This window comes from Monodon monoceros, unplaced genomic scaffold (assembly GCF_005190385.1).
Source record: "Monodon monoceros isolate NGI ecotype Baffin Bay Population unplaced genomic scaffold, NGI_Narwhal_1 Super_Scaffold_4, whole genome shotgun sequence".
NCBI lineage: Eukaryota > Metazoa > Chordata > Mammalia > Artiodactyla > Monodontidae > Monodon > Monodon monoceros.
The window spans coordinates 5,483,576-5,507,163 of NW_021703781.1; the positions used below are offsets into that span (position 1 = coordinate 5,483,576).

General features: G+C 46.2%; 1 protein-coding gene across 1 annotated transcript in view; it reads right to left on the reverse strand.

The window, feature by feature from the left end:
* The window catches only part of GNG4 (G protein subunit gamma 4), a 58,394-nt gene that overhangs the window by 15,201 nt on the left and 19,605 nt on the right, over positions 1-23,588 (reverse strand). Inside the window, exons 2-3 of the mRNA XM_029201085.1 lie at positions 19,012-19,122; positions 12,820-12,928 (exon numbers count right to left, since the gene is read on the reverse strand). Of these exons, the coding sequence (XP_029056918.1) occupies positions 12,820-12,918 (99 nt within the window). The 5' untranslated portion in view covers positions 12,919-12,928; positions 19,012-19,122. The remainder of the gene's footprint in view (positions 1-12,819; positions 12,929-19,011; positions 19,123-23,588) is intronic.

The window sequence follows — 23,588 nt, forward strand, 5'->3', positions numbered from 1 at the left end:
AAAATATGCACATCTGTTATCTCCTTTTGTGAAATGCAACTGTACAAAATGAAATAATTTTGCTAAAGAAAAGAAGCATGTGTTTGCATTATATTTAACTTTCTGCCTAATTGAGAATATATTTATGCTCCTAGGACACATGTGACCACTTGGTTGGGTGGCAAATTCTTTGCAGGATTTTAGAATTTTTACAGAATTTTAGGCTGGCATCTTCTGAACTGAGGTGCAATGTTGTCCAGACTGATATTTCCGCCCTTTGGTGTGTCAGGGGGTGGCAATGTATTGTAATGATAATCAAGGATCTGGGTTGGTATCTTCAGTTCATCACATAACAACTGTGGGCCTCGGTTTTCCTGTCTGAGGACTGGGGTACCAGTAGCACCAACATCTGAGGTCTGGCGTGAGGATTCAAGCATCTGGCACGTGTTAAGTCAGGTGTACTTGTCCTAAATGATCGCTTCCTCTTCCTGTATACTTGATGTGCTCTTTTTTTTTTTTTTTTTTTTTTTTTTTTTTGTGGTACGCAGGCCTCTCACTGTTGTGGCCTCTCCCGTTGCAGAGCACAGGCTCCGGACGCACAGGTTCGGCGGCCATGGCTCACGGGCCCAGCCGCTCCGTGGCACGTGGGATCTTCCCGGAGTGGGGCATGAACCCGTGTCCCCTGCATCGGCAGGCGGACTCTCAACCACTGGCGCCACCAGGGAAGCCCTGTATCATTTTTTTAAGATTCCACAAATAAGCGATATCATAATTTGAAAAGATACACGCACCCCAATGTTCATCGCAGCACTGCTTACAATAGCCAAGAAATGGAAGCAACCTAAATGTCCATCGACAGATGAATGGCTAAAGATGTGGCACATATATACAATGGACTACTACTCAACCATAAAAAAGAATGAAATAATGCCATTTGCAGCAAGATGGACGGACCTAGAGAGATTATCACACTAAGTAAAGTGAGTCAGACAAAAAAAGACTCTTTGCTCCTTCTAATGGTGTTCCCCACCCCCTCTCAAATTCTTTCCTTAGCTTTTCTACCTCCCTTTCAACTCATTATTTTATCTCTCCCTTGAGCTCTTGTTTCATAGATTCTATGTTTGCTTTACATTTTTTGGAGACTATAAAGCAGTCACCTAAAATGTTCTTTGGTTTTTTGGAAGAAGACTTCTTCCTAAGTGAGTGCTCCGTTAGCCTTTCATACGCTAGAGTCTGGTCCTTGATACCTTGGCAGAATATTTGCATAGGTCCAATTTTTTTTTTCTTTTATACTTAGAAAGAGGGCAGTTCTAATCCAAGTCTGCTATTTGTGCAAGAACAGTATGGGGAGGTTCCCTTTGACCCCCTTCATTGTTTGCTGAAGCAATATTTGAATATTCTCTTTATAGTGTGGCTGGAACATCTTCATTCAGTTCTTTGAGTGGGTGATGACACCGGAGGCTGTGGAAAGTCCTAGTTCAGGTAAGTTATTCTTTAGAGCTTTCCCTCTAAAGATGTTTCATACTTTCCCCAGTTTGTCCAGCCCCACGGTGGAAATCTTCGGTTTTTGGCTAATTCCCACTTTAGGGCAAGCAGACCACCTTTGTGAAAAGCCAGGCGGGTGGGATGCCACGGCTCACAGGCCAGTGTCTGTTTTTCCCCTCTGGCGTATGATTAATGAATAGATGTTTTCCAGGCAGAGGTGAAAGAAAACTTCCAGATGAAGAGACTATCATGTGAAAAGGCAAAAGAGCGTTGTTACCGCAGGACATATTTAAGAAGTTGCCGGAGAAAGTGTGAGTGTAGACATGGGGAAGGGAGTACAAAGAGATGAGCCTGGAGGGGTATTAATAGTTCCTCGGACACCGTGAGTGGGGACTGAATCAAGAGTCTCGTAGGTCATGCTAAGGAGCTCCTATTTTATCCAGTTTTAAATAGAGGGATTCAAAGTCAGATTTTTATACTAATTTAGAGAAAGGGGAAGGATAGATCTGAAGGGGCAAGACTAGAGGCAGATCAACCACCTACAGCTTCTGTAGTTGGTCAGACAATAAATGTGACCATGAGGATGGAGGTGAGGGGAGAGATCTCAGAAATGTTCAGGGAGCTAAACTGGTGGGATATGGAAATATATTAGCTATATGGGATGAAAGAGAGTTTCTTGTTTGAGAGACCAGGCAGATGGTGGTATAAAGAAATGAGGGAGAGAATACACAAAAAGAACAGGATGAAATAAAGAAAAGGTCAGTTTGGGATGTGCTGATTTTAAGGCTTTGGGGGATTGACCAGTAGGCACCTAGATATACAGAATAAAAGTTCAGGGGGTTGGGCTAGAGACACATATATTAAAAAGTCACAGGAGTAGATGAGTATACCCAAGAAGACCCTGAAGGCTTAAAAGCAAAGCAGCATAGGGATAAAACTAGAGACCACTAGCATGAATATGGCAGATAGAGATCCAGTAATGGAAACAGAGATGAGCGACCAGAAGTAGGAACAGAAATACCCCGAAGAGTCAGTATCTGCTCAAAAGTGGGAGAGCAGAATCAGTTACCACATTTCAGATCAAGAGGGGGAATTATGGGTTGTTAATTATGAACTGGTTTAACTTTTTTAAAAACTTTGAGAACATTCTTACATTGATTCTTAAGTAAATGACAGATTTTGATGGATTAGACAGTTAAATGTAAAAACTGAAATAATAAAGGATATAGAAAAAATATAGGTGAGTGTTGATCTAATTTCATCATGGAAAGGCTTATGTATAAAGCAAAGGAGTCCACAGGAAATGCTGATAGTTTTCATCGTAAAATTTTTAAATACTGGTACATCCAAAATAATCAAAGCCTAAATTAAAACACAAACAACAAACTGGGAAAACTATTTGTAATATATAATATGCAAGAAACTCTTACTAATCAATACAAAAAAGATAAGTACAACAGAAAGTTGGGCCAGGGGTAGGAACAAGGCAATCAATGTGATATACCACATTAACAAAAGGAAAGACAAAAAACACATGATCATCTCAACAGACTCAGAAAAAGCATTTGATGAAATTCAACATCCATTCATGATAAAAACTTTCACCAAAGTGGGTACAGAGGGAACATATCTCGACATAATAAAAACCGTTTATGACAAACCCACAACCAGTGTAATACTCAATAGTAAAAAGCTGAAAGCCTTCCCATTAAATTCTCACTTCTATTCAACATAGTACTGGAAGTCCTAGCCACAGCAATCAGACAAGAAAAAGAAATTAAAGGTATCCACATTGGAAGGGAAGAAGTAAAGCTGCCACTATTTGCAGATGACATGATACTCTATATAGAGAACCTTAAAGTCCCACACAAATTAGAACTAGTAAATGAATTCAGCAAGGTAGCACGATACAAGATCAATATTCAGAAATCTGCTGCATTTCTTTACACTAGCAATGAAATATTAGAAAGAGAAAGTAAAAAACAGTCCCATTTAAAATCACATAAAAAAATACCTAGGAATAAACTTAAATGAGGAGGTGAAAGATCTATATGCCGAAAACTATAAAACATTGATAAAGGAAATTGAAGATGATTTAAAGAAATGGAAAGATACCCCATGCTCATGGATTGGAAGAATTAATATTGTTAAAATGGCCATACTATCTGAAGCAATCTACAGATTTAATGCAATCCCTATCAAAATACTCAAGACATTTTTCGCAGAACCAGAACAAATAATTCTAAAATTTATATGCAAGCACAAAAGACCCAGAAATGCCAAAGCAATCCTCAGGAAAAAGAAGAAAGCTGGAGTCATAACCCTTCCAGACTTCAGAAACTACTACAAAGCTACAGTAATCAAAACAGCATGGTGCTGGTGCAAAAACATACAGATTAATGGAACAGAATAGAGAGCTCAGAAATAAGCTCACACACCTATGGTCAATTAATGTATGACAAAGGGGGCAAGAATATACAGTGGAGAAAAGAGTCTCTTCAACAAGTGGTGTTGGGAAAGCTGGACAGCTACATGTAAATCAATGAAATTAGAACACTCCCTCACACCATATACAAAAATAAACTCAAAATGGTTTAAAGACCTAAATATAAGACATGACACCATAAAACTCCTAGAAGAGAACATTCTTAGACATCTCCCAAGGCAAAAGAAATAAAAGCAGAAATAAACAAATGCGACCTAATAAAACTTAAAAGCTTTCCCACAGCAAAGGAAACCATCAAGAAAACGAAAAGACAACCTACAGAATGGGAGAAAATATTTGCAAACAATGCAACCAACTAGGGGTCAATATCCAAAATATATAAAGAGCTCATACAACTCAATATGGAAAAAAATGAACAACCCAATCAAAAAATGGGCAGAAGACCTAAATAGATATTTCTTCAAAGAAGACATACAGATGGCCAGGAGGCACATGAAAAGATGCTCAACATTGCTAATTATTAGAGAAATGCAAATCGAAACCACAATAAGGCATCACCTCACACCAGTCAGAATGGCCATCATCAAAAAGTTCACAAACAATAAATGCTAGAGAGAGTGTGGATAAATGGGAACCCCCCTACACTGTTGGTGGGAATGTAAATTGGTGCAGCCACTATGGAAAACAGTATGGAGGTTCCTTAAAAAACTAAAAATAGAGTTACCACATGATCTAGCAATCCCACTCCTAGGCGTGTATCCAGAAAAGATGAAAACTCTGATTAGAAAAGATACATGCACCCCAATATTCATAGCAGCACTATTTACAATAGCCAAGATATGGAAACAACCCAAGTGCCCATGAAGAGATGACTGGTTTAAGAATATGTGGTATATATATACAATGGAATGTTATTCAGCCATTAAGAAGAATGAAATAATGTCATTTGCAGCAACATGGATGCACTTAGAGATTATCACACCTAGTAAGTCAGAGAGAGAAAGACAAATATTATATGATATCACTTATATGTGGAATCTAAAAAATAACACATATGACTCTATGTGCAAAACAGAAACAGACTCACAGACATAGAAAACAAGCTTATGGTTACCAAAGGGTAAAGGGATAGGGAGGGATAAATTAGGAGTATGGGATTAACAAATACACACTACTGTACATAAAATAGATAAGCAACAAGGATTTGCTGTATAGCACAGGGAACTATATTAGATATCTTGTAATAACCTATAATGGAAAATAATCTGAAATATATATAAATATAATTATATATATTTAAATATAGATAAACTGAATCACTTTGCTGTACATCTGAAATTAACACAATATTATAACTCAATTGTACTTCAATTAAAAAAAGGAAATTATACTGAAAAAATTGGAACGAATGGAAATACCCAAGGATAGGAGACCAGTTAAATAACTGCACATCAGATGAAGATATTAAAATGACATTTTAGGAGAGTATTTACTGATCTGGATATATAATCACAATATACCGTTCAGTGAGAAGACAGATTGCAAAAAGTAATAAACTGATGAAATAAAATTTCTATTTTAAGGCAGGACAAGAGAAATTAAACATGAAATCCTCTCTCTCTGTCCGTTTATGCCTCCTCCCTCCCTCCCTAATGTGCAGTGTGCATATTCATTACACGTTTAAGCAAAGGTCCTCAAAGGTGGGAATGCCTGCTCAATCGTAAAGATCAATTTTTTTCCTTTTCTTCTGACGTTCGCAATGTAACTTCTCAAAAGGAGAGAGTTCTTTCCCAGGGCTGTAGGGGGTCATGGTGACTTGCTGCTCCCTTTCTACCTGTTTACCTGGACTATGTTCCTTGGTGAACTTAACGTAAGATATCAGTATGTCATTTTAACGTATGATACTTTGTCTCGAAAATGTATGACTGTGCCTTTAACTTCTAACAGGTGAAAGAGTTCTCAGAGCTTCTGAGAGTCTGTCTCCTTGGTTACAACCCTCAGTTTGGCTCAAATAAAATTCTCCTTTTTTCCTTCTTAACTTGGTTTTTAATTGAAGTTTCATCAACAAAATGTATATTACAACCATAATTTTATAAAAAAAAATAAACAGCTGGATGGAAAAACATGAAAATGTAGTGTTTATAGATTAGTTAAATTTTTTCTTCATACTTTTCTATATTTTCCAAAACTTCCTAAAATAAATGAGTACTTTTTTATTTTAAATTTTATATGTTTCTTTTTAAAAAAACTTTTATTGGAGTATAGTTGATTTACAACGTTATGTTAGTTTCAGGTGTACAGCAAAATGATTCAGTTATACATATACATGTATCCACTCTTTTTTAGATTCTTTTCCCATATAAGCTATTACAGAGTGCTGAGTAGAGTTCCCTGTGCTATACAGTAGGTCCTTCCTTATTCATTACCTATTTTATATATAGTAGTACTATTTTTATAAACAGAAAAATTGCACTATTTTCAAGACGAGGTTTAAAGCCCCCAGATAAAGATGACTACTTTCTCACATTCTCACTTTAAGGTCTCCCTTTCTCTTTGAAGAGCCTTAAGTATGCTACACGCTTTGGAATATGTGTAGTTCACTCTCACATATTTATGGTTTGAAAAAAAGTTCTAAATGGAATAAGTAGGGCATATGTGACCTCTATCTTGAACACTCGTAAATTCAGTTTTTGTGTCCTTGTATTTCCTAACTAAAATATTTTTTGATCATGTATTCGCTTTTCTTTTAAGCATCAAATGAGAAAATCTGCAAGACCAAAAGTAAGTAGGAAGATTCCTTTCTCTAAAGCTATTCCCCTTTTCCAAACTGTTTTCTCCAAATCTGTCATACCTTTTATGGAGAAGGATTGTGAACAACTGTCATTATTTCTCATGATAGAATCTCTCTTCTTTTATGGCAGTTCCTTCTTTCAGCACTAGTTTCACTACTGCCGCCATCTCTTTGGGTGACTTTATGCACATTTGTCATCTGCCATTCTTCTTTTCCTGCCCTCATTTTTTCAGCAGTCTACAGAAGGGAGGCTGACATAGAACAGGGCCATCTGTCTGTCAACAATCAGCAAATCACGCTTGTGCTGTATGTTTTTAATTTTTATTTTATATTGGAGTATAGTTGATCTACAATGTTGTGTTAGTTTCAGGTGCACCACAAAGTGTTTCAGTTATACATATACATGTATCTATTCTTTTTCAGATTCTTTTCCCATTTAGGTTATTACAGAATATTGAGTTCCCTGTGCTATACAGTAGGTCCTTGTTGATTATCTATTTTACATATAATAGTGTGTGTATGTTAATCCCAAACTCCTAATTTATCCCGCCCCCCCCCCCCCCCACCAGCAGCTTTCCCCTTTGGTAACTATAAGTTTGTTTTCAAAGTCTGTGAGTCTGTTTCTGTTCATTTGTATCATTTTTTTAGATGCCACATATAAGTGATATCATATGATATTTGCCTTTGTCTGACTTACTTCACTTAGTATCATCATCTCTAGGTCCATCCATGTTGCTGCAAATGGCATTATGTCATTCTTTTTTTATGGCTGAGTAATATTCCATTGTATATATGTACCGCATCTTCTTTATCCATTCATCTGTAAGCTTGTGGTGACAAGATTACTTTCATCCCAAGGGCAGCACTTCTGCTTTTGGGGAGGCCATACAGGTTCTATGCTGAATCTTCCCTGTGCTTACGAGGCATGGAACACGTTTACCTTTTTTTTTAAGCAGCTGATACAGGTTCACAAAGAGGAACACCCAACTTTGTTGGGAAATGCCTCGGTGAGCTTTGAGGTAGATGGAGAAGAGTCACATGGATGCTGGGGGAGAGGGCTGAGCTGGGGAAGGCAGTCAATAAACATTAAAGGAATGAAGGTAGGATAAGCAGTTTCTGGCAGGAAAGAGCTCTCTACAGCGGCCCCCTTTGTCTTGTCACTAACCTTACACCAGGTGCCCCGCATGCTCTACTCATCTCCGGCCCTAGCACCCCTGTCACATCGTTTGACCACACAATACCTTGCCTAATCCGTTGCTTCTTTCCATAGATCAAAGAAGTAGAAATGAAGAATAAGTAATTAACAGATGACCAGATCGCTTCCCTAGCTTCCGCGTCAGTAATCTCGCCAACGAACGGTGTGAACAAGACAGCATCCAAAGAAAGATCACTGAGATTATTATTTCCCTTTAAAACCTTTCATGGCTGAGCAGAATCTTTGGAGGTAGTTTTGGGGGGACACTGAATCCACTGTGTCCCCAGACTGCCGGCATTCTGATTAAAAGCAACTTTCCTTTCTACCAACGTTTGTCTCTCTCTCTCTCTCTCTCTCTCTCCAGTATTAATTTATGAGCGGCAAGCAGCTGGACCCGATTTGGTAACAGTAAAGAGAGGCAAGAAGGATGCTGAGGGTGTGTGGGGGGAGGGTCCCTTAACGCAGTGGTGTGTGGGTTTGAGGGATGGCTGTGGGCTATATGGTGAAGCCTCTCTTCTACGTCCTGCAAAATCTGGAACAAAGTCTATGTTGACACTAGTGCTTTTATGCAAATGATGTTTGCAGGGGACAGACAGGAAGGTAGTGGATATTTCTACATTTTTCCTCCATGACCTGCCTCATACCGCTCTGAGTTCACACAAATACTTTTTCTTATATTTGCAACCCAAACAACTACCGCTTAATGTGGTAGTTTTTCCCTTCTCTCCCCTTAACAGACCTCTTTTATTCCCCTGAGCTGCAAACGCCATCGTTTCCATCCTTCCTTCCCCATGAGATGCTCTTCCAAGCAGAGCAAACTACGAAGCCCAGAGGTGGGCTCTGCAGTCGGCGACACACCATACAAGCCATGGGGCTCCTCTCTGGTTTCATGCCCAGGCTGTCCTCTGGGTCCCCCTCTGTCATGCTTCCACCTGGGAGCCAGCTCTGTGGGACCTGTCACTGCAATTATTTCTTCCATGGGGCCTCCAGCTGTTTCCCTTGTTCTTCCCTCTCTCCGGGCCCCGTGGAAGGCACGGCACACTCGCTTTTTCTACATCCTCACCATGCAGTCAGACTGCCCTTTTCCCCCTTCATCTGGACCTGGCGTTGCCCTCACTGTTTGTATGAGGTCAGTGAATTCTAGGTACTGTTCCTCTCCTCCTTCCACACAGCTTCCCTCGGTCATTTACCCCCAGGCTCCCTTTTTCCTTCTTCCCCTCCTGCAGTAAACTCTCAGCCACCCTAGAAAGCCCACTTCTTCTCCCTGGTGACGCCGTTCCTATTTCCACCCTCCTCAAGGTCCTTATCAAGGTCAATCTGGAGTATCCTTGATGGAGTCTCTTTCTTTCCATATTCTGTTTTTATTGTCTGGCTTAATTGATATCAATACACACTTTTTTTTTTTTTCCCCGCCGAAGAGTCGCATCAAGTAGATTTTTCCCCAAAGCCATCCTGTGCCCTGAAGCAAGGGGCATCCGTCTAGTGATTCAAATCAAGTGGGAGGGACTCCCTGTGGTTACGACTTTGCCTTCCAATCCAGGGGGTGCGAATTCCGGGGAGCTAATAGGATCCCACATGCCTTGCGGCCATAAAACCAAAACATAAAACAGAAGCCATAAAAAAATAACAAAAAAACAGAAGCCATATTGTAACAACTTCAATAAAGACTTTAAAAATGGTCCACATCAAAAAAAAAAAAATCGGGCTTCCCTGGTGGCGCAGTGATTGAGAGTCCGCCTGCCGATGCAGGGGACACGGGTTCGTGCCCCGGTCCGGGAAGATCCCACATGCCGCGGAGCGGCTGGGCCCGTGAGCCATGGCCGCTGAGCCTGTGCGTCCGGAGCCTGTGCTCCGCAACGGGAGAGGCCACAACAGTGAGAGGCCCGCATACCACACACACACACACACAAAAAAAATCTTAAAAACAACAATATCAAATAAAGTGTGAGCGTAACACCCATGAGGATGGCGACTATTTTAAAAAAAGGAAAATAACAAGTATTGGCGAGGACGTGGGGGTGGGGAGGATGTAAAAAGGTATGGCTACCGTGGAAACCGGTATGGTGGTTCCTCAAAAAAGTTAAACATAGAATTACCACATGATCCAGCAATTCCACTTCTGGGCATATACCCCAAAGAACTGAAAGCAGGGACCCAAACACTTGCACACTCATGTTCACAGCAGCGCTCTTCACAATAGCCAAAAGGTGGAAACAATCCAAATGTCCATCAACAGATGAATGGGTAAATAAAACGTGGTCCACGCACATAATGAAATACTATTCAGCCTTACAAAGGAATGAAATCCTGACACATGCTACACTGGACAAACCCTGAAGGCATATGCCAAGTGAAATAAGCCATACACAAAATTCAGACAAATATTGCATGATTCCATGTACATCAAATGAGGTACCTTGAAGAGTCAAATTCATAGAGACAGAAAGTAGGAGAGGTTGCTGGGGCTAAGGAAGGGGGGCGGGGGCAACGGAGAGTTAGAGCTTAATGGGTAGAGTTTCTGTTTTGGGGGATAAGGAAGAGCTCTGGAAATGGGTGGCTACACAATACTGTGGATGTACGCAATGCTAGTTAACGGTACACTTAAAAATGGCTAAACTGGTAAGTTACATGTTATATGTATCTTACCACAATTTAAAACAAACAAAGAAAAAGTTCAAGGTTGTGTGAGCAAAACCCAAGCCAAAAAACCACACGTGACTGTGAAGCTATGGCCAGCATGTGGTTCCTCAGGGCCACCTCTGTCCTCAGGCAGCCCTGGATCATCTCTGCTGTGACGACTCTGCCAGCTCTGAACCAAATCTGACACGGCTGTCACTGGCCCTGGAATTACCAGAGAGGCCGCAGATTCCCCCCAGGCGGCTTTTCCCGGGATCAAGGAGCCGCATTTCCATAACCCACTCACCGCAAGAACAGGACTGCCCATCCCTTGATGCCACCTGAGTAACAAACTGGACTCTGAGTTGCCTTATGATCTCCCCCGCCTCTTTTGGAGACTATGCCTGTGCCTTTAGTGACTCCTGAAGGGCCCTTCCTCGTGGGGACCTGTGGTCCCCACCATGACTCCTGGGTGGTGAAGGTCACAGGTGAGGACCTGTTATCACCGAGTGCATCTTCCTTGCCGAAGTAAAACTCCCCAGCATGGTGATTGTCCTATCGCCAAAACCGGTGCCCACCATATTTCCAGTCCTCAGGCCATGGGCTTGACGGTTGGGGTCTAGCTTCTCTCTTCCTGGCGGCTCCCACACTTACCCTCTAAGTTCTGCTGAGTTTCTTGCGCGCTGGCCTCTCCATCCTGCCTCCGCTCTCTTCCCCTCGAGGCCTCTCCCGGCTACCTCTACAGCTTCCGCTGCCCTCGGCCTCTGACGACTTTATCGACTGTTGTTAGTCATCCCGTATGTAGCCTCGGCGCACACCCAGTCATTTTCATGAACTGTACGTGTGCACACAGCATCCCCCAGCTGCCCTCCCAGCACAACTAACTACCAGCTCTTCCGTCAAGTCCAAGTGCTCGCAATGAGCCACAGTCAGCTCACACTGGCCTTCCCTTCTCCCCCGTGTCACCTCCCAACCCACTCCCAGCTCACGACTCCCGGGAGTCTTCTCTGAGCAACATGACGGAACATTCCACTCGTGTTTATATCCCAGGACTGCGCTGAGGCCAGAGCACGTGCTCAGGCATCTCTGTCCAAAGAGCGAATCTCACTGCATTCTCGTCCTCTCAGCAAGGTCTATTCTATCCTTGAACCAGCAGCCTGCTGACCGTCTGCAGTGCTCATCCTTAGACCCATTTCTACACCACTGGGGTTCCCCCTCTTTAAGAACTGTTTCTCTTCTTGCTTCCTCTTCTAGCCTGGGGATCAAGGACTGATGTCTAATCTGCAGTCGGTATCAGTACGTGCAGGTATAGCTGGTCCACTTAGACCGATGTGTGTCGTCCTGCATCCCCTTCTTGCGTGGTATGTACACTGTGTCACTTACCGTGCTTGCTTACTGCCTCCTTGGACAGCTCGTACCTGGACGTCCCCAGGGAAGGGGGATAACTATCCTGACGGAAGCAGAAGCTGGTGTTATCTGGCCACGGCTCTCGGGGGTGGGAGCCTGGGGAAGGGACTGCTCGCTCTGCCAACAGAAGGCTTTAGGAGTCCCCCAGTGCCCCATGGATTCTGTCTTATTTGCATCCCAGTGTCTGGGTGAGAGCCCTGTGTTGTGTCCCAAAAGGCCACAGACACACTGGACTCGTGTTTCCTGCTGTCAGATTCCCGATGGGCTTCCAGGTGTATTACAGTCCATGAACCTAACTAAGCGGCATCTCAGAGCCACTTGCTCCGCCTGGCCCCCTGCTTGCTTCAAAGTGGCACCTGGAGAAGAGCTGGCTTCATCTCACTTCAGCTCGCCCAGCGTGAAGACAACTACACTCCTCAGAGAAATGAACATGACGGGAGGCGGCTGGCACCTTTCTTCCCTTTCCTCCCCAAAGGAGCGTATGACAAACGCGGTGCACGGTTCGATGCTGCACTCCCGACAGCGCCCCTGTCAAAATACGTGATGTTGTTTAACCTCAGAGTCACTGGATCAGGCAGGAAAACTATGATGGATCTCACGGTTCAACTCTCTCTCGCTTACTGGCATGACAACGGAGCTAAAGAGAGCTGAGACGAATATGGGTCTATTTTTGGCAACTCCTCATGGAATCCACACACTGTGTATTCTGCATCCACTGGATGCTCAGGCACGCTCTGAACTCCGCAGCAAACGCTCGTTTGTAAATGTTACAGCCGCCATTGTTGGCTGGATGCGCTATGGGGCGACGCACTTGCTCTCATGAGGCTGCTTTGAGCATGGGGGGGCACCGTTTGGAGCTGAGCGCTGGTCAGAGGGCCAGGCCGGCTTGTGCGTGCTTACCTTCACCCTGTCCATGCAGGCCTCCATCTTCAGCTGCTCCACAGCCTTCCTGGCTTGGGAGATGCTGGCAGTGCTGTTACTGGACATGCCTTCTTTCATTCTGCTGCCCCTGAAACAACCAAAGTTAAGGGGTTGAAAGAGCTGCTTTTCCAAAGTAAGGCAGAACCCCCCTCAGCTTTCTCGCCTCCTACCCACTGCAGCTTCCCTTTCCGGGCCAGGGAGCCATGGGAGCAGACCCTCCTGGGATAAGAGGAAGGAGTGCTTCATCCGAGTGATGGGAGCAAGCCATCAGGCTCCTGTTTGCCAGACCTTCTCAGCCCCAGCGAGAGGAAACAGAAGATAACAGATGGTCCCAGAGTCACATTACCACCCCCATGGCCATAAGTAATACCTTGACATTTGTACGGTGCTTTGTTAGTTAAAAATCATTTTCATACACATTTATTCACTCACTCCTCTAACAGCGCTGAAAGTTGGCAAAATAGACTGAGTTTTGTTTTACAAGTAAAGAAAGTGCAGAACTCAGAGAAATGAAGCCAAGAGTCAAAGGTCCCACAGCCAAAATCTGTGGACCCAGAACGCAAACGCAAAGCGTTGAAGCCTAGCTGAGGGTTCTTTCCACTGTCTCACATGGTGTCCTCTAGCCGGCTACACTGCAAAGTGCAAGTTTCCCCTGAATGAGCCTGCCTCATTATTCTTTTTTTAAAATTAGTTTATTTATTTGGCCACGCCATGCAGCATGTTGGATCTTAGTTCCCTGACCAGGGATCCGACCCGCACCCCCTGCAGTGGAAGCAGGGAGTCTTAACCACTGGACCTCCAGGGAAGTCCCGCTTTATTATTCGCTTTAATTTGCTGTCATTCCAAAACGTTTACAGACTTTATGCGGGGAGTTCGTTTCTAAACAAGAACACATACAAACACATACACACCTATCCCAGGCATACATTTGTTTTTCTAGAAGGGGGAAGAAATTCTTCCTGACCCAACATGTCATTCTGCCAGAATACCCCTGTGATGCTAACTGCTCCACAGCAAAGCACATGCCGTAGGTTACCGTTACCGCATCTAACGAGAAAGTACCCAGAGGAGGTCTACTCGGGCTAGCCCGAGAGCTGGAGGTTTTCCGGCGCCAACGGTTTTCCGCAGTGCACAGTGAGGCGGCAGGAGGCTAGGCCGGTCCCGTGGTGGGCAGGCCACACTCTGGCTTTTCTCATTCACACTGACCCTCTGGCCCAGAGGAGGCCAGATGGCAACTTCATCTGTCCACAGGAAACGTTCGAAAAATAAAACTTTCTTCTTCTAAGACAGAGCAGCCACCAAAACCACAGTGTAACAGGGGTGTGTTCCTGTCTTGGTTGGGAACTTTTATTTCCCAGGAAGGGAAGGAGAAGCATGAGTAGTTGAGGATTTTGCAACCCGGGGGAGCAGCCACCTACCCCCACACTCTACAGAGATGCGCGTGCAATTCTGCATGTGTGTTCAGGGCTGTGTCCCTGTGTGCCCACGTGCCTGAAGGGCATGCCCTCTGCGAGCCTGTGTGTGCAGGGCGGCCCCTCTGTGCACGTGTGTGTTTACATGTCCCTGTGTCCACACAAAAGGAAGGAGAAGATGCAGTCTACTTCCCAAGCCTCCTCAGCCTGACCGACAAGTGAAAAAGGGCCCTGAGATGACTGTCCTCAGATTCCCATTGTCCAGCCCCGTTCCTGAAATCACCCCTCTCTTCCCTCATCACTGACTTGGGGGGTTCAGGAGTTGAGGAAGTGGAGGGGTGGCAGGGACCAGGGGGGCTTCGTGAGAGGAAGCTGAGCCCGGGATTAGCAGAAGTGAAGAAAGGAAGATCCGGGGGAAGGGAGCGGGGGGAAGGAATCTGAATTGCATGTGGGTGTGTGCGAGTGTATGTGTGAGTCAGGGTGGGCGTGAGTGTGTGTGTGTGTGAGGGTGGGTGTTAGTGTGTGTGTGTGCGAGTGAGGGTGGGTGTTTGTGTGTGTGAGGGTGGGTGTTAGTGTGTGAGAGTGTGTGAGTGAGGGTGGGTGTGAGCGTATAGAAAACGTTACCTGCAGAACCGGATCCCCGTCCGTCCCCCTGGAACCGCCCTCTCCTTCCCCGCTGCCCCAGGACTGGCCCTGACCCCGCTCTGCTGCTTTCTCATCCTTCCCCTGGTCACAGAGAAAGGGCACATTTTCAACCCTCTCCTCAACACAGAGCGAGAAGTCTGGCCAAATGCTTAATATTGGACAAAGGGCCTTTTCTGTTTCGTGTCCGAGAGATAAAATAAGCAGGTGGGGTGGGCCCAGCACCTGGCGCCGCGTGTCTTCTCCCTCCTGTGTCCCCTCCGTGGGCCCCTCCGCCTCCCCGCTCTCCCCACCGGGTCCCCCTCCGGACCGCGTCCGCCCCCAGCCAGGAGGGCTCTGCTCCCAGGCCCCGGTGTCCTCACCCCCTTCCTCCTCCTCAGCCTCAAAGCCCCGGGGCCTCCACAGTGTCTGCCAGACCACAGCCCCGCATCGTCATCACTCTCCCAAGACTTGCCTTCTTCCCTCTGTCCTCCAAACCCAGCACTTTCAATCTAACTCCTTCCCCTCCCAGCCCCCTCGGAAGGGCTGCTGGAGAAACGCCCCCAAAAGCTGGGGACTGGTGCCCACAGACTTGACAGGCCAGCCTGAGCGGGTCCTCAAGGCAGCCTGGCGACCTCAGCCCGTTCCCATCACCCCTCCCTCTGCCCTCCTGACCATGTCAATCTCCATCACCTCCTCACCACCTCTGTCCTCTCGTCCTTGGAAGGCGACCTCAGCTTCCACGGAATAGAGGAAAAGCCGTTAGGGCAGAACCTCCTTGACTCCAGCTCCACCTCCTACGGTTGCTTGGTGCCCACACGCATCCTGCCCTCCATCCGTGCCTCTGCATCAGGACCCGCTGCTGGCCCTCCCCATGGCTGCCCACTTCCCTGCTGCCCCTGAGAGCAGAGCCCACCTTCTGCTTCAGGGGCCCATGGTGCCACGTGCCCATTTCCCACCTCCCTTGCAGAAGGACCAGAGCGCATGAACCTGTCCTAATCAAGGAGACATGCAGGGAAATCTGCAGGGGACTTGTAGGAAAGGTTTTCCTTCCGAGTCAAGGCCCACCAGGAGAAGCCCCAGTCTTTGGCTGGCTTCACTGAGAGTTGCCATAGTGACACTGGGGAATGGACCCAGGGCAAAGGCAGGAGACTCATGGAGAAACAGATCCAGAGCCCTGAGATGCGTGGATCGCGGACACTCTACTTCGGACCCTTGATACTGACAGACTATATTCCTCACAGTCTAGGCCATATTTCTTGGGTCATCTGTCACTTGCAGCTGAAAGCATCTCCTTACCCAGGCCTGATACCTCACCTGTAGTGGATCTGTCCCCTTCTTGGGGCTCTGCCCTGCCACTCACCCCACTTTCTCCTGTAACGTCAGTGTCTCTGGGTGTCTTCTTTCTCAGCACATAAAAATATGTTTATGTCTTTTTCATCATCTCAAAACAAGCACCAACAACACAACAGAAAACCCTCCCTTCCCCCCATTTCCACTGTTGCTCAGGAAGGAGGTGGAGAGGTAACTACAGATGCACATAGAAGGGCCCCCTAAGTAACTAAACGTGGAGATGCTAAAAATAAGGATGCAAAGCCCTGTCCCCAGTACAGGGATGACAAGCCTGCCCACCTCACCCCCCTGCTCTGCTGCCCCTGGGCTCGCTGACCCCATTTATAGGATGTCACTCTTGTTGCTGTCAGTGACTTATAAACCATTTCAAACGTGCACGTTTCTGTTGTCTCCAAGTGGCCAGTGAGGTTTCTCAAGCATGCATACCCAGAACCCAGACTGTGGCGCCACAGACCAGAACCTGTATTTCACAACCTCCCAAGGTGATTCTGGCACGTCCCAGAGGTGGAGAACCACGGCTGGCAGTAAATCGTTTCCACTCCCTTGTTCCTGTATGTCCATCAAATCACCTTGGAAGGTGGGTGTTCCTGTACCTTCAGGACTCTTTAATCAGTCCTTTACAAATTTTAATGGGCATATGAATCCCTGGGGATCTGGATAAAATGCAGATGTTTTGATTAAATGAGTTGGGGTTTGGTCCAAGATTTTGCATTTCTAACAAGCCCCCAGCTGCTGCTGGTCCGGGGACCACACTTTGAGTAGCAAGGCTCTGAATCACCAAACATTAATACTGGAAGGGACCTCAGAGGTCCAGGTCCTACCCCTTTATTTTTCAAATTTTCAAGGAGGTTAAAGAACTTAATTTTGCAGAGATCTTTAATGGAAGTGGAAGGAAGCATTTCCCCGATGCTGCCCGGGCTGGTCGCCCCTCCTCAGCCTGGTGGGGCCTTCAGGGCACTAAGAGGCCGTTACCCATCACTTGGGCTAGCCTGCTCTCCCGGGACAGGCTCACCCCTCGAGTGATCCTAAACCAGCCTAACTTGGGCATGCAATGGCAGGGAGGATTCCCCCACCCGCTGTGGTGTCAAGATAACCCAGGGACATAGTTGGCCCTGGAGAAGGAAATGGCTTTTGTCAAATGGAGCTAAAGGCAACTGAGCCTTTTAAAGATAGGACCCCACGGGAAGGTCTCTGAGGGGCCTCCCTCCCCTACCTGGTCAGGCACCTCTTAGGTTCCACATCTCTGCCCTTTCAAGACTGTAACTGAGAAGGACCCTATGGGGCCTTCCCGGGACAGACCCCTCCCCCATATCCTCCACTTTAGCTCCTCTCTGAAGCACCTAGATAACAGTATCTGATGCACATTTCCTGAGTTGTTTTGTATCCTAAAACCCCCACCAAATGGAAGAAATTAACTACCTGACGACCACGAGCATGAAGCCCCCAGACCTACTGGGGCCTGAGGACTGATAACGTGACACCGTCCTGTGACCTCACCATCAGTCAATCAGAGAATTGTGCACGAGCTGATCACAGACCCTGGGACTCCCCTCTCTCACTCGGCCTTCAAAATGCTTTCCTGAAACCTACCAGGGAGTTCGGGTGTTTTGAGCGCTAGCCGCCCTGGACTCCTTGGTTGACGCCCTGCAAAAAACGCTGCACTTTCCTTCACCACCACCCGGTGTCAGCAGATTGGCTTTACCGCGGGTGGGAGAGTGCACCTAAGTCTGGTTTGGTAACAAGACTACCCAGACACCATACCTCTACGTGAACAGATGGATGTCTCTCTCCATATACGTATGTGTGCATGTACACCCACCTTGACCCAAGAAGAAACGTGGAAGTAGGGAAGAATGGAGATGCAATGAAGCTGAACATGAATACTGGCCACCGGTGGACCACTAACTTGACCCTTGGCTTTTCAGAAGACAAGGCAGAAGGAAGGGCAAACGAGCCAACTACTCAGGAGACTGGCTCTGTCACCTCGGTGGTCAGACATCTTTCTCCTCCGGCACATGGGATACACTCACACAGACAGCTTTCCCAGGGAGGTTCTAACGGGCTGCATCCTGTGGTGTATAAGTGGGTAAACTCAGAGTCAGGGGCAGGGCAGTGCAAGGTGGTTCAATCCCCAGTGCTGCCGATCTGACCTGACTCGGGATACAGTGTGTAGAATTTCTGGATGAGTGGATGTCATCGTGCCTTCTCAGCCATCCTCCCTAACGTGACTTATCTCCACAAGCCCTTGATATGTGTCGGCTGGCAGAGTGCTGCCGTCTGTCTCTCTGGGAAATGCCTGAAAAACAGCTGTTGCCAGTGAGCACAGCCCTCTAGGCCTAAAGGGACCAAGCAGCTTAGACTGCAAGGTGGGCTGGGTGGGAGTGTTGGTTGACCTTCACCCCCTTTGTCACAGCGAGTTGCTGAACAAGGGTGCTTGCCTGAGTAACATCTCTGTTCCTAGTGGGGAGAGCACACAGCTTGATTCCCAGCCCAGGCCACCAACCCATGGACATGGCTTGGTTCTCCTCCTGATGCTCCCCCAGGAGGGGGCACATCCACTAGCGTGAGGGATAATGTGAGGAGGGGGGTAAAACAGGCTTCATGAGGGCCCTACATCTGGGATGATGACAACTGCTAGAAGAAGAAAGTGATGGTGTGAGGACCTGGCCACCCATCAAGGAGCCTGCCAGTCCAGCCTCATCCCAGGCCCACACACGCACTGCTGGCAGAGACACCTGCTCTCCAGAGAGAACCTGCTCTTGGACAGGGTACGTTACCTCCTCACCTGCTGAGAGATGGCACAGCGACAGGCCTGGGCAGGGGATGGGCTGGCGGCAGTGGCAGCTGACAGTCGTCAGGTGAGAGGCTGAGTCAGGGCTCCTGCTTTGAGGCTCACCTGGAAGCACAACCAGAGATGGGTCACCAGGTGCAGCAGAAGCCAGGCGTCTCCCAGACAGCCCCAGCTCCCTCCGTGCCCTGCCCTCGAGCTCAGCAGCTGTCTCTCCTGTATCAGACCCCAGGGGAGACAGTGAGCTAAAGGCAGAAAGAGAAGGCCCCGATCCGACAAAGAGCACAGGGGAACATCTGGGGGCCACAGGCCACCTGGGGACTCCCGTACCTGCACGCTGCCCTCCCCCACCCCCACTCACCCTCCCCACTCCAGCCAGACCTCTGCCAAACAGGAACAGTTTAGATGTTTTCTTTCTTCTTATGAAAAGATATGTCCATTGTAGAAAAATGTGAGTATAGAGAAAATTACAGCAAAGAAAATAAAGACAGATTATAATGCATTTTTTTAAAAATTTATTTATTTTATTTATTTATTTTTGGCTGCTTGGGTCTTCACTGCTGCGCACGGGCTTTCTCTAGTTGCGGCGAGGGGGGGCTACTTCATTGTGGTGCGCGGGCTTCTCATTGCAGTGGCTTCTCTTGTTGCGGAGCACGTGCTCTAGGCGCCCGGGCTTCAGGAGTTGTGGCTCGCGGGCTCTGGAGCGCAGGCTCAGTAGTTGTGGCGCATGGGCTTAGCTGCTCCGTGGCGTGTGGGATCTTCCCGGACCAGGGCTCGAACCCATGTCCCCTGCATCGGCAGGCGGATTCTTAACCACTGCGCCACTAGGGAAGCCCTACAATGCATTTTGCCAGAGATAATTGTGGTTAACATGTTGATGCTTATTATTCTCACACATACTAGGAATAACCTGATTCCAACCAGAGGACATTTAGAAGAGATGATTTGATTAGATGGCTTTAAAGCAGGGGACTCTCCATGGAGAGACAATTAGCCCCGCCGACTCCCTCCCCCAGAAAGGCTGACTCTGGGACAATGGGCTCCCTCCCCCAGGGCTCCCAGCATCCTGCCCTAGAGCATCCATCTCTCAGGATCCCAGTGAACTTGGACCAAAAACAAAGGCCAGACAGGAATGGACTGACAGCGCTGTTTATTCCCCCAGCTAGAGGGGCATCCAAATGCGCTTTGGTTTGAGGTCGTTTGGGCCCGCTGTACGGCTTCACAAACACCCATGCCTGCTGTTTCCAAAGTGATTGTTTCTTCCTGTCACAGTAATTTGTTGCATCTGGGTGCTTCCCATCCCCCCAAATTGTTAGACTTTTATGGAGTTTTATTCTCATCTCCTTCCCTGTTTTGTTTTCTCATCCTCTGCCATTAGAAAACCCTTTTTGGGCTATAATTTGAGAAGATACACACACCCCAATGTTCACCGCAGCACTATTTACAACAGCCAAGATATGGAAACAATCTAAATGTCCATCGACAGATGAATGGATAAAGAAGATTGGTAGGGCTTGCCTGGCCTTCCAGTGGTTAAGACTCCGAGCTTCCAATGCTGGGGGTGCATGTTCGATCCCTGGTTGGGGAGCTAAGATCCCACATGCTGCACAGCGTGGCCAAAAAAACCAAAACGAAACAAAAAAGATGTGGTACATATACAATGGAATACTTCTCAGCCACAAAAAAGAATGAAATAATGCCACGTGCAGCAACATGGATGGACCTAGAGATTACCATACTAAGTGAAATAAGTCAGAAAGAGAAAGACAAATCCCATGAGATCACTTACATGCGGTATTTAAAATATGACACAAATGAACTTTTCTATGAAGCAGAAACAGACTCACAGACATACAGAACAGACCTGTGGTTGCCAAGGGGGAGGGTTGGGGGAGGGATAGACTGGGAGGTTAGGATTAGCAGATACAAACTATTATATATAGGATGGATAAACAACAAGGTCCTACTGTATAGCACAGGGAACTATGTTCAATATTCTGTGATAAACCATAACGGAAAAGAATATATATATGTATACGTAAATCACTTTGCTGTACAGCAGAAATTAACACAACGTTGTAAATCAACTATACTTCAATAAAATAAATTAAAAAAAAAGAAAACCCTTTTTGGCCTATTCCCTTGTTTTTCACTTTCCTATTAATGCTCTCAAAACCCACTTCATTCTCTGTTTTCAAGTATCTGGTTTTCCAACTGGCATAGGATCTCGACTGCTGGTTGGTCTTAGCCCACTGAGGGGGCCCACTGGGGTCCTAACTGGAGAAGCCAAGGGTGGGTCCAGCAGGTCCTCCACCAGGAGTCCCCATGCCTTCACTTCAATTTTATATTAACTGAAACAGCCTGTTTGTGACCTATTAAACCTACACTGCACATCTGCTTTAAAGAAAAGGGCACATTGACCAGAAGTAAAGAATGCCCATGTTAAAAATAAAGATTAAATGCCTCCCTTCCTGGGACACCAAAGCTGGGACTCCTTCGATGATAAGACTGCCTTCCCAGGTGCCAAGGCCATGCTGACTCACTGGCGTGATGTGCTGGTCTGTTTTTTCTGAAAGCTTGAAGGAATGTATCCCCGACTTGTTTAATGTTCTTTGTTCTGACAAGATATAAAACTGTGCTGAAAACCGTGTTTCTCTGGAGCAGCTCCTCAGAATTATCTAAGATGCTGTCTTCCGGGCTACAGTCTTCAGTTTGGCTCCAATCACACTCTTTTCTATTCCTATTATAGACTGTTGATTATTTTCATTGACATGGCCAATGAACTAGACTTGCCCCAGCATCCCTTGTAGGTAGGTGGGGCCTTGTGAGTCTTCTCACCAGTGGAAACTGAGTGGAAATGCAGAGTGCCACTTCCTGCCTGGCCTGAACAAACCGTGTGTGTATGCCTCCACACTCGTTCCCCACCCCATAATCTGGACCGTGGACATGTCTGCGATCAGCCAGGGCAGGCAAGCACAGGGCCTCGGGCAGTGACTCCCCAAGCGCCGGCCCTGGACCAGCAGCACCTGGGAGCTTGTCAGGAATGCAAATCCTCAAGCCCCACTTGGACCTGCTGAGTAAAGACGCTGGGAGTGGGAGGTGGCTTAATCAGCCCTTCAGGGGGTCGGGATGCTCAGGAGAGACTAAGAACTACAGTCCTGGGGCAGGACCGAGAAGCAAAGTGTAAGGAGCCTGTATCTCTGAAATGCACTTACAGCTGAGCTGCCCTGTCCACCTGCACTGCTTGCCTCTGGGCTCGGAGGTGATGGAGAGAAATATTTCTGTGCATTTTATGTCACTGTCTTTCTGGGGCTCTCTGTCACAGCAGCTGTGCATCTCCCTAACCAATACAGTGTTTCAACAGAGGTCTGTAGACTGCTAGGGAAACACTGTGGCCTTGAAAATACTTTTAAGTCTTGAGACAAAAGTACTAACTTAATGCTGAGAACTATAAAACTTTAATAAAGGAAAGTGAAGATGATTCAAAGAAATGGAAAGATATCCCATGCTCTTGGATCGGAAGAATTCATGTTGCCAACATGGCCATACTACCCAGAGCAATCTACAGATTTAATGCTATCCCTATTAAATTACCCATGACATTTTTTCACAGAACTAGAACAAATAAATAATCCTAAAATGTATATGTAACCATAAAAGACCCAGAATTGCCAAAGCAATACTGAGGAAAAAGAACAAAGCAGGATGGGACTTCCCTGGCAGTCAAGTGGTTAAGACTCAGCACTTCCAATGCAGGGGGCAGGAGGCATAACCCTCCCAGACTTCAGACAATACTACAAAGCTACAGTAATCAAAACAGCATGGTGCTGGCACAAAAACAGACATATGGATCAACGGAACAGAATACAGAGACCAGAAATGAACTTACACACCTACAGTCAATTAATCTTTAACAAAGGAGGCAAGAATGTACAGTAGGGAAAAGACAGTCTCTTCAGCAAGTGGTGTTGGAAAAGTTGGACAGCTGCATGTAAATTAATGAAGTTAGAACACACCCTCACACCATGCACAGAAATAAACTCAAAATGGCTTAAAGACTTAAATATGAGACATGACACCATAAAATTCCTAGAAGAGAACATAGGCAAAACATTGTCTGACATAAATCGTACCAATGGTTTCTTAGGTCAGTCTCCCAAGGCAATAGAAATAAAAGCAAAAACAAACAAATGGGACCTAATCAAACTTACAAGCTTTTGCATAGCAAAGGAAACCATAAACAAAATGTAAAGACAACCTGCGGAATGAGAGAAAATATTTGCAAATGATGCAACTGACAAGGGCTTAGTTTCCAAAATACACAAACAGCTCATACAACTCAATAACAAAAAAGCCAAACAACCTAATCGAAAAATGGGCAGAAGACCTGAACAGACACTTCTCTAAACTAGACATACAGATGGCCAGTAGGCACGTGAAAAGCTGCTCAACATCACTAATTATTAGAGAAATGCAAATCAAAACTACAATGAGGTACTACCTCACACCAGTCAGAATGGCCATCATTAAAACGTCTACAAATGATAAATGTCGGAGAGGGTGTGGAGAAAAGA